We start from the raw sequence: 22,135 nt of genomic DNA, 5'->3' as shown, positions 1-22,135 counted from the left end.
TCCTTTTTGATTGCCTGTACTCAGCACTGAGGTTTGTTCCTGTCTCTCTTGCACTTCTTGTGTTCTTCCAGGGCTCCTTGTCCCCCTTCCTCTGTGGAACTAGGGGTGTTTCTCACAACTCTATCATTAGACTTCTGATCTTTTTTTCATACATTTACTCTGGGTGAATATCATTTCCTATATTTAGAGCCACCATCTCTGCGGCATAAAGCCTGAACCTCTGCTCTTAATCCAGACCTGTGCTCCGAGATACTCCACTATGATTTAAAATTCCTTCATAACACTTATCAAAATTTACTGCTAAATAATTGTGTAATTTTATGATTTCTTGAATAACTCATTATGCTATAAATTTCATGGCTTAGCCTTGTATTCCTAGTGCCTGGCACTGTGTCTGATATGTGTATATATATATATATAAGATCAATAAATACTCGCTGAATAGATGAATAATAATCAAATGTTATTGGGGCTATGTTAAATGGGACTATTCTTGTTTCACAAACACACCTTAGAACAGGTAAATAGCATGCCATATATTAAAGGCCATGCTATTGCGTCTATGTAGGGCTTGGTAAGAGATGGCCCTTGCAAACTAGTTTTGTGACATTTCTAGACCATTAACCATCTTTAGGCTATGTAAAGAAGAAAAGATGGATAGGAAAAAAGTGCTATTCAGTATGGTTGAAAGACTGCTTCCATCTGTCTCAAGTCAAGTAAAGGGAAATTAAGAATTTTCAGACTGGCCTGTATAGTTGTGAAGGTTGTACACTGTCCTCTACTGGTGCCGTTCACAGCACAGACATTATAGCTTAGCAAAGTAAAATAATTTTCAGTCAGGCGGTAGTAAAAGATTTTGTTCTAATAAAATCAGTATATATTATGGCAATTTTATGACTGACAGAAGAATAATATCCTGAGTAAGTGGTGCCTTTTTCTACTTTGCACAAAGATGACGTACGGACTGGTGGTAGGCCTGAGTTTGATATTTATCATCTAGATTTTGGAAGCTAGAGATTGCTGTCTGTCTCTCATCTAGAATAATTTAAAGATAAGAGACTAATTGATTCTGGCCACTCCTGTGGAATGAGGAGAGAAAACTAGTTGGAATAAGATGTACTTCCACTGCTAAGGAGCAAGTATTCATGTTTCCTGTGGGTTTAAGTACTCTTGAAAGAAATCAGGTCTTCCTGCTAGGAAAAAGTGACCTCAGTGGCAAAAGTCTGTGTGTATATGTTCTACTTATGATGGCTGGGTAACAAATCATCCCAAAACTTAGTGGCTTAAAATTATGACATTTATTTTGCTCACAAATCTGTAATCTGGACAGGGCTTAGCAAGGACAACTCTCTTTGCTTCACTTGGTGTCAACTGGGGAGGCTTCAAGGCTTGGGGCAGGAATCACATGGCAGCTCACTCAGTCATGTGTCTGCCACTTGGGCTGTGAAGACTCCAACCGCTGAGTCTGGAACAGGTGAGACTCCTTGGGCACTTCTCTCTATCTCATGTGAATTCTTTATGTGATCTCTCCAGCATGGCGGCTTCAGGGCAGCCAGGATTCTTACATTATCATTTCAAAGCTTTCAAGGAGTGTGTCAGGAGAGAGAGAAGCAGGCAAAAGTTTGACCCAGCTTTAAAAGACATTGTATCACTTCTGGTATGTTCAATTGGTTGAAGAAATTACAAAGGTCCACCTAGTTTCAACGGAAGGAACATAGGGCCTTTCTCTTGAAAGACGAGTATGAATGCCACATTAGAGGAAGAGTACATGGTATGGGATATACATTGGTGTAGCCAGTAAAAGAAGCTCTAGAAGGGCATGAGATCCCAATTGAAAAGTATGTTGCCAATGTTAGTGAGAATTCCAGTTTTGTCAGTCTCTAAATAAAGCTGCTACAGAAGTGCCTCGAAAGAATGTCAGCATTTGGGCACCTGTCACACCGAGGACCTTAATGCCAGGTTATGAGAGCACCACCATTTGTTCTTTTTACCAGGCTAGAATATCTCAATAAGATTCATCTCTCTTTATTTCATCTCTTATTACTAATTTTTAAAGGGTAACTCATTTCTTTATTTTAAATATTAATCATGATCAAAATTTCTTCTTTCCCATTGTCACTAACTTGTCCAGATACTCAACAGCTCATATCTAGTTTACTGTAATGCATCTGAGCTGAGCATTACTCTCTGCTCCTCCAATCTATCCTACATACTGCTACCAATGTTTCTGTTTTTTTCTAGAATTTTGATACACAAAAGTTGAAAGGATTATGCAGTAATTCCCGTATATAAATATTCAAATTTTTAAAATTTTACTAATTTTACTTTATCACATTTTTATCTATTTATCCATACTTCTATCCACTCACAAATCCATCTTATTTTTATGATTCATGTCAAAGTAAGTTGCATACCACTACATTTCATTCCTAAATAATTCAGAATGAATATCATTAATCAGCACTCCGTATTTGTGTACAATACTTTTTTTTTTTTTTTAAAGATTTTATTTTTTCCTTTCTCTCCCCAAAGCCCCCCGGTACATAGTTGTGTATTCTTCGTTGTGGGTTCTTCTAGTTGTGGCATGTGGGACGCTGCCTCAGCGTGGTCTGATGAGCAGTGCCATGTCCGCGCCCAGGATTCGAACTAACGAAACACTGGGCCGCCTGCAGCGGAGCACGCGAACTTAACCAGTCGGCCACGGGACCAGCCCCACGTACAATACGTTTTTTAGGTAAAATTTTACATACAGTGAAATGCACACATCTTAAATGCAACATGTGACAAGTTTACAATGCATTATTATTATTTTGTGTGTGTGAGGAAGATTGTTGCTGAGCTAGCATCTGTGCCAATCTTCCTCTATTTTATGTGGGATGCTGCCATAGGGTGGCTCGATGAGTGGTGCTAGGTCCACCCCCAGGATCTGAAACTGCAAACCCCGGGCCACTGAGGTGGAGCCCACTAACTTAACTTAACCACTACACCACTGGGCCTGCCCCTGCATTATTTTTTTAAGCACCATTTTTATTATGCTCTTCCCCTTCTCAAGAAACCCAAAGCACTTCCTACTGTCTATCAAAAGAAGCCACCCCAAATCATTTCTTAATACAACCACCTTAATCTTCCAATTATTTTTGAAATCACTTCCCTTTCCTTCTATAGTATGAGTCCTATACAGTCTGTGATGGCCATTCACACTTTTGTGTGTGTCACACTGAAAAAAAGTCAGAGAGGAGTGTGGGAGTGGTTTGGCACAATAGACTATGGATGAGTAACTCTTGGAGTACAACGCCTAGGTTAAAAATCCAGGCTCTCCCACTAACTTGCGACTTAAGGTAAATTACTTAATCCAAGTTTCAGTTTTCTAATCTTTAAATTGTAAATCGGTATAAAAAGGTTCCTGTCAGGGGTAGTGATGATATGAGTACAGTACTAACTAGGATGCTTGACACACAGCAGGTGCTCATTAAGTATCCTTATTAACATTAGTAAGACATTGTGAAGTTCCAACTTCAAGAAACTTAAAATCCAATCTTGTATTGTGCTAATAACAAAATAACATTCAATATGAAACAATGCTTTTACCTCAGATATAATATTTCTAAAAAATATAATTTTATTATGTATTAAGCAGCAAACAAAGCTTCTCTTTATACTTGGGAAAGATGATCTACACATAAATTATATGTTGTTCTATTTTCTCACTTGGGTTCAGATGTGGGTGAATGAACGTGGCAGGGGATAAAGTACGTGGAAAGATGGATGGATGGGCCGTATTTCTGTTAATATTTTTCTCCAAATCTCCTTCAAATACCCTGAATATATATACTCACTGAACTACCTCTATCATAAGGTCTGATTTTCTGAACACCTACACTGAAAATTTTATCTCCCGGGTTAAGGGTTGAGCTCAGTGTTGGACATACAAATTTTCAATAAATGTTATTATTGTTGTGGTATTTTTCCATTTAGAAACAAAACAAGGCAAGTCAAAGACTCAGTTGGCAGGAGGAAAATGCTTTTTCGTACAGTGTATGCCTATGTAGAAAAGGAATCTGCCATTAAAATTCACTGTGAAAAACCTAGGAATGCAGTAATCAAATGAAATATTTGTGGAACCATTAGATAATTACTACAGTTTTTATTATTTTTAGTCATTTTCTTCTGTTGTCAGAACAAAGACTTTTTACTGAACTCTTCCTTTAGAGGTCTTTGCAAACCATGTACAATTTACCTTGTAGTACAGGGATTAGGGAAGAGCAAATTTGTTATTAGCTTTTTGGCATACATGTTTTGCCTAAGTTTTCAGATGGGAAGGCACGAAAAGTAATTTTAGTATTTTGCTTTCTCTTATAAATAAAATCATCTTGAAATAGTGGAAATGTCAAGTTGGGAATTAAAAAAGCACTTAATATGAAATATAATCACTGAGTGACCCATCTAACAGCCTTTCAAGTTCAATGTACATCCCAAGATGTAGGAAGCTATATTCTTTTCACCCAGCACAGAACAGGTACAAAAGATGCTTGCTGAATAAAAAACTGAAACACTAGTTTATTGTAGTTTTGTCAGCAAAAATTTTCCTTCCAGCAGACTGAAGGCCTGTGATGAGCCAAAAAGTAATGACTTATTCTATTTTCATTTTTAAAGGTAAAAATAAAAAGTTATTAAGTCTGAGATTTCAGTATGTTTATGGGTTTTAAGAATAGTGGATGTAGAATTCCCTTTATTCGTCCTTTTCCTGGTGGCGGCAAGAAAGATGAATTCTCATAATTTTCTCCTTTCGTCACTTCAGCAGAAAGCTGAGATGGAAGACAATGCAAGTGCTTAGTGAATTTCATCTTAAATTGCTGCTATTTATATGTCACTATTCCTTCATAGAGCTTTGATTGTAAATTTCAATGAAATGAGAATCAAATGAGGGAATACATGATGTGTCTCTGTAGTAATTACTGAGATACAGATTTGACAATTATCCAGTTAATCTGATCAACAAAGACAGCCAAATTGGGTAGTTTAAGTCTCAAAGTGGATTTATTTGGCCTAGTCAATCCAAATTGACTATGCACATTAATTACATTAATATCACAGCTGCCAACATTCTCCTCACTGTAGGATACATGGAAAGAGCTCAAAAGTAGGGGGCGGTGAAAGACTCTGAAAGGAAAAGAATATTAGGTAATAGCGAGTAACCAAATAGATGTAGTTACAGAAGCAAAAACAAAAAGCAACAAAAAAAACCATGATTCAATTGTAACCTGAAAAAAAGAGAACAAAAGCCAAGGCCACAAAAAATTTAAAAAGACAGTTAATATCTAACAATAAAAGAAATAACAGAAAAGGGGAAGGGCAATGAGAGGAGATGTTAGTGTGGTCCTACAGACAACATGTCAACATGTCATCTTTTAATGGGTAAAAGTTGATCAAAAACTCTGATTTCTTTGACTTTTAGTGACTTAAACAATGCCTCTTTTATTTACTTGTAGTATTTGAGCTAGAATATGTCCAAGTCCTTGACTGATCAATCTTTACACTTGCTGGCACTAAATGCAGCCCATTGTCATGAGGGAGGAAATCAGCAAAATTAAATTATTTCCCAAAATAAAATAATAGGTGAAAAATTCAAGCATGCAACCATCAAACTCCATGTCAAGTAATATGAATTTAAAGAAATTTTGTATAGTTTATTGAACCTTAAAGATATTCAAAGAATAGAAACACCAATTTGGCTTCGGATCAGTTTTTCTTGCACTGAAGTTTTAGTTGAGGAAATCCAGAAGGAGAAAGTTATCATTTCCTAGAGTATTAATAGACAGCATTCACTTCTCTTATTTACACCATCTCCTATCTGCACCTCCCAACATCCCAGAAAACTATTAATTCATGGCTAGTTAGACTTTGAATGTATGCTCCTCTTTCTCTGAGATTCATCACATTGAAATATATGAGTATCTGCAAAAATTAGAAATAACTTGAGTGAAATCAGTTTCACTTAAAATAAATCCCTTCCTTTGGACAAGAAACTACAACTGCAAAGCTGTTTTTTATTTCTGCTCTGTATAAAATAACAGACGATCAGTGGTGAGGGAGGATTTCTCCCCCTGGCACCACAAAACCACATGTTATTCATTCCCTTTCACAATTATTATGGGAACCAAATACTGGTTCACTTTAGTTTTATGACTTAGTCTGGAAAATCTTCCAATATTACTATGGTGTCACAGTCACAACAATTAGAGCTGTGTCTTTAACTCCCTGGGACCCGTTCATGATCAATAGTTCTTGATCTTCAATGTTTCTTGTTATGAGAATGTTACCTTCAGTCAAGCAAGGCTGAATAACAGGTGTCAGGATTTAAGAACTTGAAAATTGACGTTTTAAGTATTATCACATATCGTCCACATTGAGAATATTTTTCTAGCTATGTTGAAAACATCCAGGCACCATTCACTTACTTCTTTCCACAGAGGAGTTTAACATATTTTCTAGAGAAGCAGTGTTGTCTGATACAAATTTCTCTGATGATGGAAATATTCTGTACCTATGTTGTCCGATATGTCCAATATGGTAACCACTTGTAACTGTTGATCACTCGATGTAGCCAGTGCAACCAAAGAACTTATTTTTAAATTTTATATAATTGTAATTAATTTAAATTTAGATAGGTACCCATGGCTAATGGCTACCATACTGGATAGCACTGTTCAAGAGTCAATAATCAGCTACTCACTCCTGAAAATTCACCTGTGTAGAATATTCTTTTCTATATATCATAAAACAACTCTTTTCTTCTTAACCTGAAGGATACAGACTCTTGGAGAAAGACTTCCCCTTTCATCTGTAGGATGGGTGAGAACTATTCACGTCATTAGACAGACATACAAGACATAAGATATTAAATTCATCTCATGAGTCTATTAATTTATATTATGCTAAAAAAGGAAATTAACAAAATATGCAAGGACAATATTGAAGACCTTAAGTTAAATTGAACTGGTCCATCTGATACATGTTGAGTTAGCCACTGCCACTGTTGCTTAATATATTGCTTGGCACTCTATTTTCCTGCTCTGCCTATTTTCTCCCACTAAGTGGTTGGCATGACATATTTTTCTGAGTTCTTTAGGAGTCTGTACTTGGCTGGGCATTGGATCAGGAGATCTGAGCTGTCAACATTTCTAGTGACAGCCAGAGATCTTCAGCTGAGGAGATCCGGGGCATACAGACTAAATGCCAACAGTAATCCCATGCTTTATTGTGCCTGATTCATGAGCCAACCTGCAGCCTTGTTTCTGAATTTCACCTCCACAAACATAGTGTTTATTAACAACTAAGTCTGTTTTCAGCTAAAATTACTTTGACTTTGGACTTTCCTGGAAATAAGTCATCTTCTTAAGGGATGCTTAGAGAGCCGATAGAATGCAAACTGATTAAACACTGAAAGACTACATCCATCTACTAAGTGTTGGAGGAGATAAAATGTTATTGATCCTAACTTCTTAGTGGGTGCTCTGTTCAGACATTTCATCATGGACAATACTTAAAAGTGAAATTAAAAGCAGACCTGAGATACTGTGAAGCCAAATTTTCTTGTTTTAGAGATTAATCCCTTTCCCCACCAACCATCCAAATGTTGGTCACATTAAAGTACATGAAAAAAGTACCTCCAACTCTTCCAGTTATCAGAAGGCTGAACAAATTAAATATGGTACTAATGTTGAAAGAAACCACAACTAAATAAAGATTACATAGTTTAAGGACCATATTACCAAAGGAAAAAGTAGAGTGTATTTCAAACCCTCCCATACCTATCATTTGCCAGAATAGACATGAGGCCTCAGACATATTTAATTGGTTAACAAAAGCTAGCTAGCGTTACAGTAACCAAATCAAGATCCCTGCAGGTAGTTGCCCTTTATCACCTTTGGTTGTGGTCACAGAGGTCACCTCAACCAATGATCCATCAGATCAACAGCTTTCCCCATCTGGTCCCCAAGACTAGACCCCCTCAGATCCTCAAAATGCTTTAGCTGAAGGCGTGGCTGACCTGTTGTGATACCCAAAGCTTCCCAAACTTAGGGCTTTTCCTGGTTCTTGAGATCCAGGAGGGTTACTGAGACCCATCCTAGATGAAATTCTGAAAAAAAAAACAAATCCAAAAGCCAAAAACCCTTTTGGCTGGAGATAATAATCCAGAAAAGTGTGCAATACTCCTAGAATATATGTTTCATACTGGCAGTGACCTTAGTAGCTCTGATAGCTTTGAATGTCTGGCATCTACAATAATTTCTTACATACAATAAATAGGAGTTCTGTAACTATTCAATACATGAGTGAAAAATCATAGATGCTGTCATATTTTGTTTTACAAAAAGTAATAGGGCAGATCAAGCCAGTTTTAGCAAACAAATGAAGCTCATCATCATCTGAAAGACTGATCTTTTATGTGCATTTCTCTATAGATACAGGAAGACATAATTCTCACCTTTGTAAATTTTTCATCTGATGAAAACCATGTATTCTCTCCCAAAAGGCATCAATATACACACACTCAAATTAATCTAAAATAATTTCAGTTTTTGTTTTCTGGACCCTAAAGCACTCTAGGCAATTTAGAAATCTGGACTTTCTAAAAATATATTAGATGCCCAAGAGCAGTGCTTCCCAAATGATCTTTGGTGAAGGACTAGTTCTCTCTCTCTCTCTCTCCAATCCTTTAAGAACAAATATTCAAAAAATGCAGTTAAAAACTAGCATGTGATTGGATGTTGTAAGAATGTAGAATTGCTATAACTGTTTCTAAACTGCTTAGGTCAGATTCCCTGGAAGCAGAGCCTGAGACAAGAATTCTTGTCCAAGCGATTTACTAGGGCAGTTATTTTAGAAACAGGCAGAGGGAAGAAGTTACAAAGCAGGAGCTGCAGAGATAGCCAGAATGTTGTCTTGCCTGGGCCCTAGCTTCAGCTGATCCCATACGGAAGCTCTGGCACACAAATTGCACCAAGAGTTATTCCCACCTTGAGGCAAGGGGGTCAGTGCCCTGCTTCCTGTCAAGCGTCCCCTGACCTGCTGGAGTAGGGGAGTATACAGTCTCCCCGGTGAGAAAGTCCCTCTTTGGTCAGTGGCAGGTCCCTGGAGACGGAGCAGCTGTAGCTGTTATCAGCCAACACTCACAGCAGCTGGCTGATGAGATGCTGGTCTGTAGCAGGGATCTGGGAGGGCAATCAACAGCATCCACTCTAGATGACTCCTTGTACCACTCAGATCCACTTGTGATTCACATCATGTTCATTCCACCATGACAAGCTTCTTCAAGATTCTGATTGGTTACAGTTTCTGGAACAACTTACAAGAGGAGGATAAGTGAGATGAAATATAGCCCCCATTGCTGCATTTGGTTCCGAGGTCATAACTGATACTCATCATCTCCCTCGCTGCACAACCCTTCTAGATTCCTTTCACTTTTTGTCAACTCTTTTGCTGGTCTAGGTAGCCTGCCTGAGGGATCTGAGTCACTGGGTACCATGCCCTTATCAGGCTGTGGTTGCTATACTTGCCCATTTACAGTCACAACAGTACAAGGGAAGGAGCCACCCTGCTATATCACTTGAGGAGCAAACATATTTCTCCCCATTACCAACATGTAGAACGTTGTCATGAGGATAAGAGTTGATTGATCCTGCTAGAAATGTAACAGATTTCTTTACTTGCTAGGCTACTAGCAGGAGGAGCTCAAAGTGACCAGGTAGCAGTCATAGCTTACAGTTTAGTGGGACTCTTACTGTGTTCTCAGGTGGAAAGGTCCCCTCTGTGAACCAGAATTTATAAACCCACAGAGCCTAAAGTCATGGCTGTGGGAAGCACAATTCCCCAAGTGGATCATTGGGAGTAGGGTGATAACTGGTGAGCCAGGTAACTCCTACCTCTACTCCTTAGTTCCCCCTAAGTATTCAACCAATAAGAGGCAAAGCACCATTTAATGGCTGTTGGTTTAAAAACCATTTTGCATCCTATAAGACAGTGCCCCATTCTCCCAGGACAGCTTTTCTAAGCGGATACCTCTGAGGCATCTTCAAAAGGCTATATAATTGCTGTATTAGTCTGGCAGCATCTGGCTGATAAGGTAGGTGTTAAGACCTGTGGATTCCATGGCCACACTTCCACCGCCACACCTTTTTGCTATAAAATGAATCCCTGAGTCTAGATGATATTAGGCAGAATTCTCAGCTGTTGGTGGTGGCTGAAAGCTGTCACATGAGGCACAGGGTCAGGACTAGAGTGAGGGAGTGAAGCAGTCACCTCAGGTACATAATGTAAGGGGACACCAAAAAACTCAGTAATCAAGAGAAAATATTTTAAAGCAATATTTTTAAAAGATCAAAATTAATGCAAAAAATCCATGATGAACAAATATCAAAAATTTAAGTAAATACAAAATCAGTATTATAGATTTTTCCTTTTGCCTCTGGCTACATATGGCCTGATATAGCACTGACCCTGTTTTTATTTAAAACTTTGACATTTTATTTATCATGGAGTTTTTGCATGACATTTGAAACAAAATATTGCATCAAAATTTATCTTGATTACTGAATTTTTTGGTACCTCCTTAAATTTTGTGTCTGAGCCCAGTGCTTCACTTACTCCACCCTAGGTCTGGCCTGACATGAGAGGCAAACCCAAACTGGATGGAATATGATGCAATCAAGTTGCTGTTAAGTAGCTGCTTGGTCCTCTTCATAAATGGTACTAAACTGGGGCACTCAACATCAGTCTGTGCTTCTGACAGGTCAGGTATTCATTGAACAGTGGAGGTAGCTAGATTACCTTTGGTAAGAAAGAGACTATGGTATTGATGCCCATGCATAGCATCCTTCTCTGCCACCACGGCTACTCCATGTATGGACCCTGGTACAGGAATGGAGGTGCTTAGGATAGAGCCTACTGGATGGGTCATCCTTTCCACCCGATTATTTAGTGCCTCTTCTGCAATAGATGCTCTTTGGTGGGTATTAAAGTGTGATTAAAAAAAATGCTCACATGTTATGTATCCAAGGTGAAAGACTGCCATTTGACTTAGGGAACATCTCTGGAGAGGGAGGCAGCTGGTGAATTATCTGAAAACATTCAGAGAAGGTGGGAGAAGTTGGCTGGTTTTGAGCATCTGGGGGGGGCCTCAATTACATCTATTATAAACACTTATACCTTCTATCTATCTTGAGGGTATTGGCGGCAATGAGTTCATGGACTGGCCTGGTCCAAAGATCACTGCTCTATACATCCACAGATTCCATGTTGAGAGCCTGTGTTCTAAAACCAACAAAACAAAATAGGCACCATTCAGTCAACACATATTCACTGAGTGTATATCACGTATCGGTCACTTTTCTGGGTGCTGAGGAAGCACTGAACAAAGAAAGTTCTTGTTCTCATAGAGTTTGAATTAAACGACTAAGAAAATACATAATTTTGCAGATTATAATAAAATCCTTAAATAAAAATACAGCAGGAAGGGCGATATCAGTCCTCACTGATAAGGTGGTATCTGAGTAGAAATGTAACAAAATCATGGAAGCCAATCCTGCAGATTTCTGGGGGAAAAGCATTGGTGCAGCAGGAGCATGGAGGCAAAGGCCCTGAAGCAAAAGCGTCTGTTTGAGGAACAGCAAGAGGTCAGTGTGTTTGGAGCTGAGTGACTAGGAGGAAGAACGATAAGAAATACAATTTGAGAGAGAACGCAGGGCCAACTTGCGGCTTCCCGGTCAATATAAGGATTTATGTTTTACTCTGAGAGCTATAGGAATCCATTGGAGGGTTGAAACAGGAGCAAGACACTATCTGACTTATGTTTGAAAAGGATCATTTTGGCTGTTGTGTAAAAAAATAGAATTAAAAAGATATGAAAGTGATTGTTTTCCTCATGTCCCCATTTAATTTCTCAGTCTGTTTTCTGCAGAAAGCTGGTGGGTCAGGTAAATGGCAGTAGACTCTGGCCAATGTGACCAAGTAGTGGTTCTACTGCAGCTGCTGTGCCACAGTGATGTCCTTATCGGAGCAGATCAACACAATATTTGGCATGTGGTATGAAGCTATTACCCTATCATGTGTTCTTTTCAATATTCATCATAAATGAGCATCAAAAGAAGTGTGCACTCACCTAGCATGAACATCAGTATACATTCCTGGTCCTGCCCCAGGGATATGTCACAATATAGACTGGAGGGGACCTTGATTGTCTGACAATTGTCAAACATCAGATTAGTCCATTGTATTAATGATATCCTGTTAATTAGATCTAATGAGCAGGAAAGGCCAATAATCTGAGTGCCTTCTTAGGACATGTGTGCTCCTGAGTGCAGGAGAAAAATCCTACAAATGTTCAGGAGCTGGCCAAATCAGTGAAAATGTAAGGGCTCCCACTGTGTTGTGCAGGTCAATACACTCCCTTTAGAGTGAAGGACAAATTTTGCATTTTACCTTACTATTAAGAAAGACCCGGAGTGCTGGTAGGATTCTGGGTTTTAGAGGCAGAAAAAAAATCACTCTTTGGAATAATACTCAGACCTTTTATCAGATGACTCAGAAGGCTACTAGTTTTGAGTGGGGCCTAGAATAAGAGAAGGTTCTACAGAAGTTCCAGCTACAATACAAGCAACCTTGATGCCAGAGCCATAATCAGTGGCAAATGTCATACTATTAGAGGTACTGTAGTAAATAGGAATGCAATGTGGCTTCTCTGTCAAGCCTCAAAAGGAGAATTGCAGTGAAAACCCTAGTGTTCTAGATACTGTTCCATACTGTTCCAGCAGAGTTCTCTTCATCATTTGGACAACAGCTCCTCATATGCTACTTGGCTCTAGAAAGACTGGAAGGGCTGACCATGGACATCAGTTGACCGTGTGACTGGACCATGTGACCCGCATGAGCTTGATAACAAAAGTTAAATTGTCTGGTAAGAAGAGCAGCAATTCACCGAACAACTGGACTTGCCCATTAGGGGGAGATAGGGTTGCTGCTACATAATGAGGAAGGAAGAAACATTTTAAAACTTGAGAGATCCACTGCAGCATTTCTTTTGTTTATCCACAACCAGGTTTAACTTCAAACGGTTGATTACAGCAACCAGAGCCTGTTAAGGGCATGGTAATCAGGATTGGAAGTCAGAGACACCTCGCCAGTAAGCCACCTAGTCTAACAGAACTGATAATCAAGAATGAGGGATATTTGGAGTGAGCGGTAGAAGATGATGAATCAGTTACAGCTTTGGCAGCTGCAATAGCAAGAGCTCATTCTACTAACCTGTGTCTTTGAGTTGTTTCCTCAGAAATTGTGACCAATCATCTTCTATAAATATCCATGACAGAATGGAATGAGTTCATATGGATCTGAGTGGTGCAACGGATGGGCCATAGCAGATGCGGCCAGTGTTCTGCCAAGATCCACTCTGGTCCCTTTCACCGTTTCAATACATGGCTCCTTCAGCATCTGGGTACTTTTGTTTCTAAAGTCCTGCACCTATGATTCTCTATGATTCTCTTTGGAAAATTGTCTTTGGCTTCTTAGACAGCTTTAACTGCATGTGAAGAGAGTTGAAGTGCCCAGAAGTTTCCCTCCTTCTAAGCTACCCTGAGCCAGTGAATGGCTGGTGTGGGAGGATGAAAGCCCTGTTTCCATGCCTCAAGTGGGGACAATCTCAAGTTCCTTTTATACTGCAGACTCCCCTTGCGGGTTCAGGAGAAACTTCTTGACTTCTTCCTCTTGCCTGTCCTGCTTCTCCTACTTCTTTAATGGCTTCTCCTGGGAACACTCCCATCGTAAATCACTGCAAAACATTCTCATCTAGGGATCTGCTTCCGGGAAACCTGACCTAAGACAGATTCCTAGTACACATTTATGTGGAAAATTTGAGTAGGCTATTTGAGTCTGGAATTCATGGCGGAAACCTGGGCGGGAAGTATCTATGTGAGGGTTGTTGGTGCATTGATTCTATATACTCATGAGACCTAAGGAGTGAGTGTATATAAAGAAAAAGCCTCAGGATGTAAGTAGGTCTCAGGCTGTCTTAATCTTCCATCACCACCTTTCCTAATTCAACTCAAGTTGTACTCATTTACTCAGCTTTGGTCTCAGGACAGACTCTGACTCAGGCTCTATGACAGTTCTCAAATTAGTCCACCTCATTTCTAGTTGTTTCCTAATTCTACACCCCATTTTACTTCATCAACCTATCAAACTTACCCCCTAAAGGTATGTAGTCTGAGGGTATTGCTGATTTATAGGTCCCTTGTATAAGCAAACCAAGATGGATCTCTCAATAAATTAGAACATTTCAACACCTGTTCAGAGATGTAAATGCTTGGCTCAGGTTCAGCTGAAAGAGTTCCCAGTAGATTTACATTTGGGAACACTTTCACCTTGACCTTGCTAGAAAATAAGTTGCAATTTAAAGGCAAATCTGGCAAAATATGGAGAGATGAAGATTTACGAAAGTTAAATTCAAGGTATGTGTTTGATCAAAAGAAAACACTTACCTAAAATGCTGTAATTCATAGAATACCTTATACATAGTACATTCTTAAAAAATGTTTGTTGAATAAACTGTATTGGCTATACCAGCCATCTTCATTTATTGCAGAATAAACTAGGGTACACAGACAAGAGAAAGCTTTAGGACTAATATTTTATATACTATATACCATCTTTGCCTTAACGTTATATATATTTTAAGGTAGACAGCAACTGAACAATTTAGATGAAGCTTTGTCAAGCAAATAAAGTCCCTGGAATGTAATAGGAAATGATGGAAACTAACTGAAATATCATTTTGTTAACACAGTGGCTTTTGAATTTCTTTTCATAAGTAGATTAGGTTTTGTGAGCTGCTTCCTACATAGACCAAAAAGCATAAAGTGCTTTGTTTAAAAGAAAATTCTAGATGTTGATTTGAATTGAGAGTACAAGGCTTTCTTTCCTTTTGACAGTTTGCTTTTGAAAGATTTTTCTTGTGAAATACACAATATACTGTTGCTACTTGAATATAATGATCCCTCACCCCAGAAGAAATAAAAGTAAGGCCAAATTTAGCTAATTTTGCATCTTGAGGAACCTATTTGTGAGCCATACAAAAAGCAGCAACAAGCACTAATATCAAAAGCACTTTTTCAAAAAATAAAAAAGTGATGGATAAATGAATGCTGCTGTGTTCACACTGAAGATATTTTGACCATCTCACATACATTACTTTAAACCTATATAGCTTCTCCATAGCTTTTAGATCAACTTTAACATCCAAGGCACACAAATTTTATTAGAATAAGAAAACAAAAGAGAACCATAGGTCTAACTGGCTTATATGTCCTCAAACAAACTAGAAACATAAACTAATAAAAAATTAAAAGTTGGGAAGACTAGAAAACTCAAAGTATAATTGCAATTGAACAAATAGAGTAAAAAGATTCAGAGGTACAGATCTAGGAGAAAATTTATGTTCATTAACAATTCAACACTTGTTATTTATGCCACATTTGGGTATGTCATATCCACAACAGCAAGATCATGTTTCTACAATCCTGAAGAGCAAAAATAATAGCATTCAGTTTCATACATATTTGCTAAAAACCTCTCAAGGATCTTGGTGGGTTCTAAATCCATCTGTATGTTTCCAAGCCAAATAACACTTGTCTACTGGACTAAAGAGAATGTATCTTATTATTCAAAATTCCATCTCAAAGTCCCCTAAAAACTATTTTATATACCTTTTTCCTTATAATCCATGTTTCCTAGCTTCCATGCCTTGTACTGATATCCCTTTAAACATATTTTCCTGGCAGTTGATTATGTTACACCCACTCTTCAAGTCCCTGTTTGTATACCATTCTTCCAAGAAGCCTTCTCTGATGCTATCCTATGCTCACCAAATAGAAGGCATCACTCTCTGTCTATACTTTTTGACTAGTACACCAAGGGTTCCCACGACCATGCCCAGGTTCAGTGATTTTCTAGGACAGCTCACAGGACTGAGCTTATGGTCATACTCATAGCTACGATTTATTACAGTGAAAGGAAACAAAGCAAAATCAGCAAGGGGAAAAGACACATGGGGTGAAGTCCAGAGGAAACCAGAAGCAAACTTCCAAACTTGCAAAAGTTTACTCCCAGTGAGTATAGGATATGCTTAATTCCTGCAGCAATGAGTCATGTCAACAGATGTGAAGTGCTGTCTAGCAGGGAAACTCATTAGAGACTCAATGCCCAAAGTTTTTATTGGAGTTGGTCATACAGGTACCCGCTGTCTAGGATGTTACCAAAATTCCAGACTCCCACAAGGAAAGCAGGTATTTATGATAAACCATATTGTTTGCACAGTTTAGGCACAATGAACCATTCCTATCAGTTAGGGTGGGACTCCACTCCTGAACCCAAGTTCTCAGATGCCAGCCAAGGGCCAACCTTGCCAGTAGGACTTTCTAAGGATAAGAGTCTCAGGCTTGTCTTGTTATCTTTTGTGCACAGACGGTTATACAATTCTACTTAATTTACGTATATATTATATGTATATGTTGTATCTCAACTCCTTCACTCTAAGTTCTGCTGTCTCATTCTGGATAGAGTCCTCTGTAGTAGCTGTGATTTTCCTGTATCAAAAGATTGGGGATGGTACCAACTTGATAAAAATTAAGGAAGACGCCCGTTATGAGTAATACTGCTATTGACTTAACTTATTATTGTTAAATATACATACACTTTTTAAGGAAACGGGAATATGCAGTATTTTTGTTTTCAGTAAAATTGCGTCAGATCACTAACATTTCACTTAATCCTGTCCAGTCTGTTATCTATTCTTATTCCACTCTGGAAACAATGCATATATTATAAGCCATGTCTCAGATTCACTTGCTGGCAAAGATTTACTGAGCACTTATTTGCTGCTGTCACTGAGATATAAATTAAGAGCCCCTTAATAAGAATAGTGAATGCCAGGCGCTGTTCTAAGCACCACTCAGAGAGGTAGATAAGTGTTAGCTAGTCTCCTTTCACACACAGAGTCACTAAGAAAGTTAAACAACCCTCCTAAGCAGTTACTGTGGAATGCATGCTCTTAACTACTCTGTTATACTGATGATCACACCCTTGAAAAGCTCACAGTCTTTTTTTTGACATAAAAATTATTTTGACAAAAGTAGAGAAAAAATATCCTTGTTCCACTGTAATGTTTTCTTCACCACTCTAAAAGGTAAAGGACTCAAACATTGCCAGATCTTCCCATTTCGTACTTGGTAAGTTACATGGTCTTAATGAAGAGTTTATCACTTTGTAATTAATGACAAAGCAGTGAGGCCTCAACCATGTATTTAGCATTTGTGACTGTCATTCTGAACATAAATAAAAGGAAAGTTATATTGGCTTAACTAAAATAAAATCTTTTTATCTCTACGGGTGGGTGATTGTTGAGTTTTTGCAATTTTAAAATTAGAGTGACTGTTTAAGAAGAGAGCTTCTCATTTTTCTCTGAACATAATGAATTTTATCATTAATTATCTCCCACACAGGGATGCAATTAATACTATCAGAGCCTGAAAGAACTCACAGAAGGGAAACTACACTCCTGACGTTTTTATTTCTTAAAGAATAAATTAAAAGGCTAAAAGTTATAAACAGGCTGCATTATGTCAAACTCAAACAGCCGCTTGGAAATGCAGATAAGATTTCACCCCCAGATCATGAAACAATATTTGGTGTGACAAAAGAGTTGTGAGAACCGTTTACAAGTCTCTAGGTCAACATTAACATCCACCTTCAGAATGATGACAATGTTCTGCAGGTGCAGGCAAGGCTCTTCATGGTGTGACTAAGATGACAGACATTTGAAAGGTATTGCTTTAATTTACAACTACTTCAGAAAACCTTCAAGTGACTGATATCATCACCACCGTGTCACAGAGGAGACAACTGTGTCTCAGGGAGGTTAAGTGAATGTCTCATGGCCAAATAAGTGAGAAGTGACAGAGCAGCAACCTACACTCAGATCCTCTCCTGCAAAGTTAGTGTCCTTAACCGCTAAGCCACATACCTATGAAGGTACCCAGATTTGAACGTAATTAGAAATGTTCAGTACTAAGTACTGAGATACAATTCTCTATGGGTCTCTTGCATCTCTGCATGTCTGGTAAGCAGAAACGTTGACTGCTTTTGCTCTGCACTATCGTTTTAAGGATGTGTGTATAGTGCACAGCATAGATGATATTGTCTCCCTATGGAGCAAAGGACAGGTGTGCTTACTGTCTATCAAAAATATTAGGGTTTCCTAAGAGTACGGTTCCACTCCTGTAACCAACGCAGTGTGTTTGCAGGTGTCACCTGATGGTCTTGGCTTTGTCTCATAAGAGATGGCCTCAGGAAATCAGCTTAAGAAAATGCTGATACTCTAGCTGCTGATATTTTTCAATGAGTAATAAGGTCTTTTGTTTCTGAAAACAAAACAAAAACTTCTCTAAACTGGAAGTGGATCTATGTTCTGTAATGCCTATAGTTTATTACTATTTGGGGGGGGCGCCCTCTTGAAGGAAAATAATGTAAAATGACAAATACAAAATTAAGTTCTGGGCTGTGGAAGGGTGCTGGCATCGAGGAGCCCTGTAACAGAAGTTTTATTCATGGTACATCCATCTTTGTCTGAATTATATTTTTGGAAGTCATAATTTTCCAATTTGACAAATGGTTCTAAATGACTTTTCTCTCCCCAAGCACCAAGTCTATACATTGCATAGTGTGTCATTTTAGGTAATGGCTCTCAATTTCTGTTTTCTAGGCAAAATAAAAATCTAGAGTATCTCTCCCATGTTATAATCTTTTCAACACTCTGGTGTCTTGCTGGATTTACAGACAGTCTGGGGAGTATTTTGTTTTCTTTATCCATTGACTCTATAAAGTAAATATGTCCAAATTGATGTCTTAAATTAAGTTGATTTCTAAAACCTGTCCTGGTTAAATTCTAGCATAGTTCAGCCCAAACACCTGAAAAAATTGAATTCATGGAAATTGTACCATGAATGTTGATATACTTTCAATTTGTGTATGTGGCAGTGCTATGATGCTTGCAATGAGAGAAAAAACACACTTTGCATGACACTTTGAAAGGAGCAAATTATCTTTTGCATACAGCATTCAAGAGGAAAAAAAATCTCATTTTTGCTGTGTAAAATCATGGCTTTTTATCACAGTAAAAGTTTAAAATTGTTAAAACCATTAACAAGTCCTATTTGTGTATTGTTCATAAATAATAATTACAGGTTAAACATTATAAAATATTTACTTGAACTCATAAAATGTAGAACACAATAAACAATTAAGAAAATGAATACAGTTCACCTACTTTTGAAATATTACTTGATCGACTCGCAGATCGCCCTGGGGATTTGTCATTCTGAAAAATAAAATTAGAGACATTGATTACAAATATAGCAATAGTCTTTACTGCTGAGAAAAGAAAGCACAGCACAGGCCAACGTGTAAATGCTCTCCATAATATTGTTCTGACTGATTGACGTACAAATTGCTTACAAAGGATGGCTTTGTCTTACCGAATTTTATTTTTCTAGTACATGTCAGTGTCCTTTTGAAAGTGTTGCAATTAACATCAGGGTATATATCAGTCTAGGAGTATTTATTTCCAGGAAATGCTTATTTCTCTAGAAAAATGTATGTGTTTCCTTTGAAATAAAATTAGAAATGGAAATACAGCCAATTATTTCCCCTTTTGCTACCAGGAAATTCTGAGTAAATTCTGGTTCTCAGTGTCAGTAAATATTGCATACCAGGTACGTGGTATGTAATCTAACTCATGTTTTTCTGAACTAAGCATTTTATTGGTCTATTCTGTTATTTTACTTTTAAAAGTTTAAAAATTTAAAAGGAACTTTTAAAATTTAAAACATTTAATTGTTTAACTTAAAAATACGTTTTAGCACAACCAGAAGGACCTACAAGTAGAATATACAACTATGTACTGGGGGACTTTGGGAAGAAGAAAAAAAAAGGAAGATTGGCAACAGATGTTAGCTCAGGTGGTAATCTTCAAAAACAAAAATACTTTTTAAATTATTTTAAAATTTAAAACAAAAATAAGTTTCAAAAAAATTATACACACATTTCTTGCCTCTTAAAGAATTTCCAATTTCGCAGAAAAAAAGCATGCAACAAAGCTTTTGAATAGATGCTTTTTAAAAAAGTCGTACAATTTTAAAGTAGAAAGGGACGTCGCGGAGTGGCGCCACCTCGTTGGAAGCCCCGAGGCCTTCTGTTCCCGGCAATCATAGCGCTGGGGCCCATGCCAGGGTTGGCCCGAGGCCTTCTGTCTAGTCTCGTCTGCTTGCTCTTTCCACTCTGCCAATTATCTTTCGGTGGATAGCTGACTGACAAATCAGAACGCATGGGTATTATAAATTTTATATGCACCAAGAGATCATAGTACACCTTTTCTTCTGTAGAGAAAATGTTGGAAGAACCTGTTCTAGAGACCAAAATTTGTGAAGGATCTGAATTAACATCGCCACTGAAATACTTTAGGACTCTTTTTTTTCCAGATTTTTTGAGCATCTGGACTCAGCACTGAAGTGGACCTGAGTAGACAACTACGATGCGTTTTGACAGAGGTCATTTTTGAGAACTAAGTTGTTATAACAACCTGCGAGTCTGAAATTGCCCCAAGATGACTGCTTGAGACAGTTTCGGGAACACAGTGATGACAGGCTATGACAAACGTGTTCTTGTGAAAAAACAGTAGCTGCATTCACTGTAAACTGTCACTGTGTCATGCACAGGCTTGCAGATATTCCAGCTGAATAGTACTTTTTCCTTCACATGCAACATCCATCTCACACAACCCCTGATGTCACTGTGGAGATGTTATTACAGACTGAGATGAGTCACACCAATACGATTAGTTACACCTCATAATGGCCTCATGATTCCTCTGGAGATTAATATATATGCTACCCACAAACATTTTTCCTTGCTTAGCTTTCTCTGGTGATGGAGAGAGGTACTTTTCTACTGACATCTCAACCCTTCTTCTACAGACTAGAAAACAAAACCAATCTATCTTTCCCTCTCAGTGAAATTCAGGACTTTTGACACACTATTGCATAGGACACAAGTAAATAAGCCACATAACATAATAGGCTTTGGGGGCAGTTTTGTTGTGGTGATTGTTTAGTTATGCTTTCTCTATTAACATCGTATTTGAGAACATGATTAAGGAGCTAGAATTGAAATGTCTTTCAGCAAGAACCAAGAAGTACTATAGAAATTCAATTTGGCACCAGATTACTTAATTTTTCAAACCAAATAGGACTTTGTGGTGTTTTCAGATAAAAACAAGGAGGAGAGTTAGGTTCTCTCCACAACTGCGAATGAGTCCAGCACAGGGTTATAATAAGCAGAAAATTCCCATGCTCTTCACCAGCATCTCCAAGCTAACAAGGAGGACTGTAAGGTTATATAATATTTCCATTATTATTCACAGATAGAGGAGACACCCAAAGAGCTCCCTCAAAAATCACAATGATCATCACAGGTTACCAGATTCGTAATTTTAACACAAACATTTTAGTTTCTCTGCCCTGCAATGCTGTCTCTGTTGTGGATTAGACTCTGGCACATAAAATTTAAGAATGAAAAATCAGATTTTTCTGTACCCACAGAGATGAAGGCAGTTTGGTCTGCTTTACCTTTGAAGCAAAGCACCAGAGCACTTTCTCTCCTGGAACACTTCCAAAGCAATCTGTGCAATTTACTGCTAATTAATTGGGTGGCTTGTCCCATTACTATTGAAGTGACATATTCTTCTTTGTAGATTAGTCAAATACGGTTGTCATACCTCATTATGATCACTTTAAATTCTTTACTTTACATTAAATAGAAGCTGTCTTGGAATCTCACATAACTTACTGGTACCCAAATTTTAGTGACCTTGTAGGTCACTAAAAGTTGGAACCAACAAGAGTTCCAGACAAGTCTTCATGAAAAACATGGGATCATCAAGCAGTAATCTTAATGATCTATCTTAGCAGATCACTCACAGTACTCAGAGGAAGAGACTTCTAGTTCCATAAGTGCTTTTTAATACCTTCAA

General features: G+C 38.0%; 1 protein-coding gene across 10 annotated transcripts in view; it reads right to left on the bottom strand.

The window, feature by feature from the left end:
- MARCHF1 (membrane associated ring-CH-type finger 1) overlaps window positions 1-22,135 on the bottom strand; it is a 763,974-nt gene that overhangs the window by 126,668 nt on the left and 615,171 nt on the right. For all 10 annotated transcript variants that reach the window (XM_070261421.1, XM_070261416.1, XM_070261419.1 and 7 more), the window contains one exon: window positions 19,376-19,426. In XM_070261421.1, coding sequence (XP_070117522.1) covers window positions 19,376-19,426 — 51 coding nt within the window. The remainder of the gene's footprint in view (window positions 1-19,375; window positions 19,427-22,135) is intronic.

The sequence above is a fragment of the Equus caballus genome, chromosome 2 (assembly GCF_041296265.1).
Source record: "Equus caballus isolate H_3958 breed thoroughbred chromosome 2, TB-T2T, whole genome shotgun sequence".
In the NCBI taxonomy this organism is placed as follows: Eukaryota; Metazoa; Chordata; class Mammalia; order Perissodactyla; family Equidae; genus Equus; species Equus caballus.
Note: the sequence above shows the minus strand (reverse complement) of the source record. Positions and strands in the feature narration are given on the sequence as shown.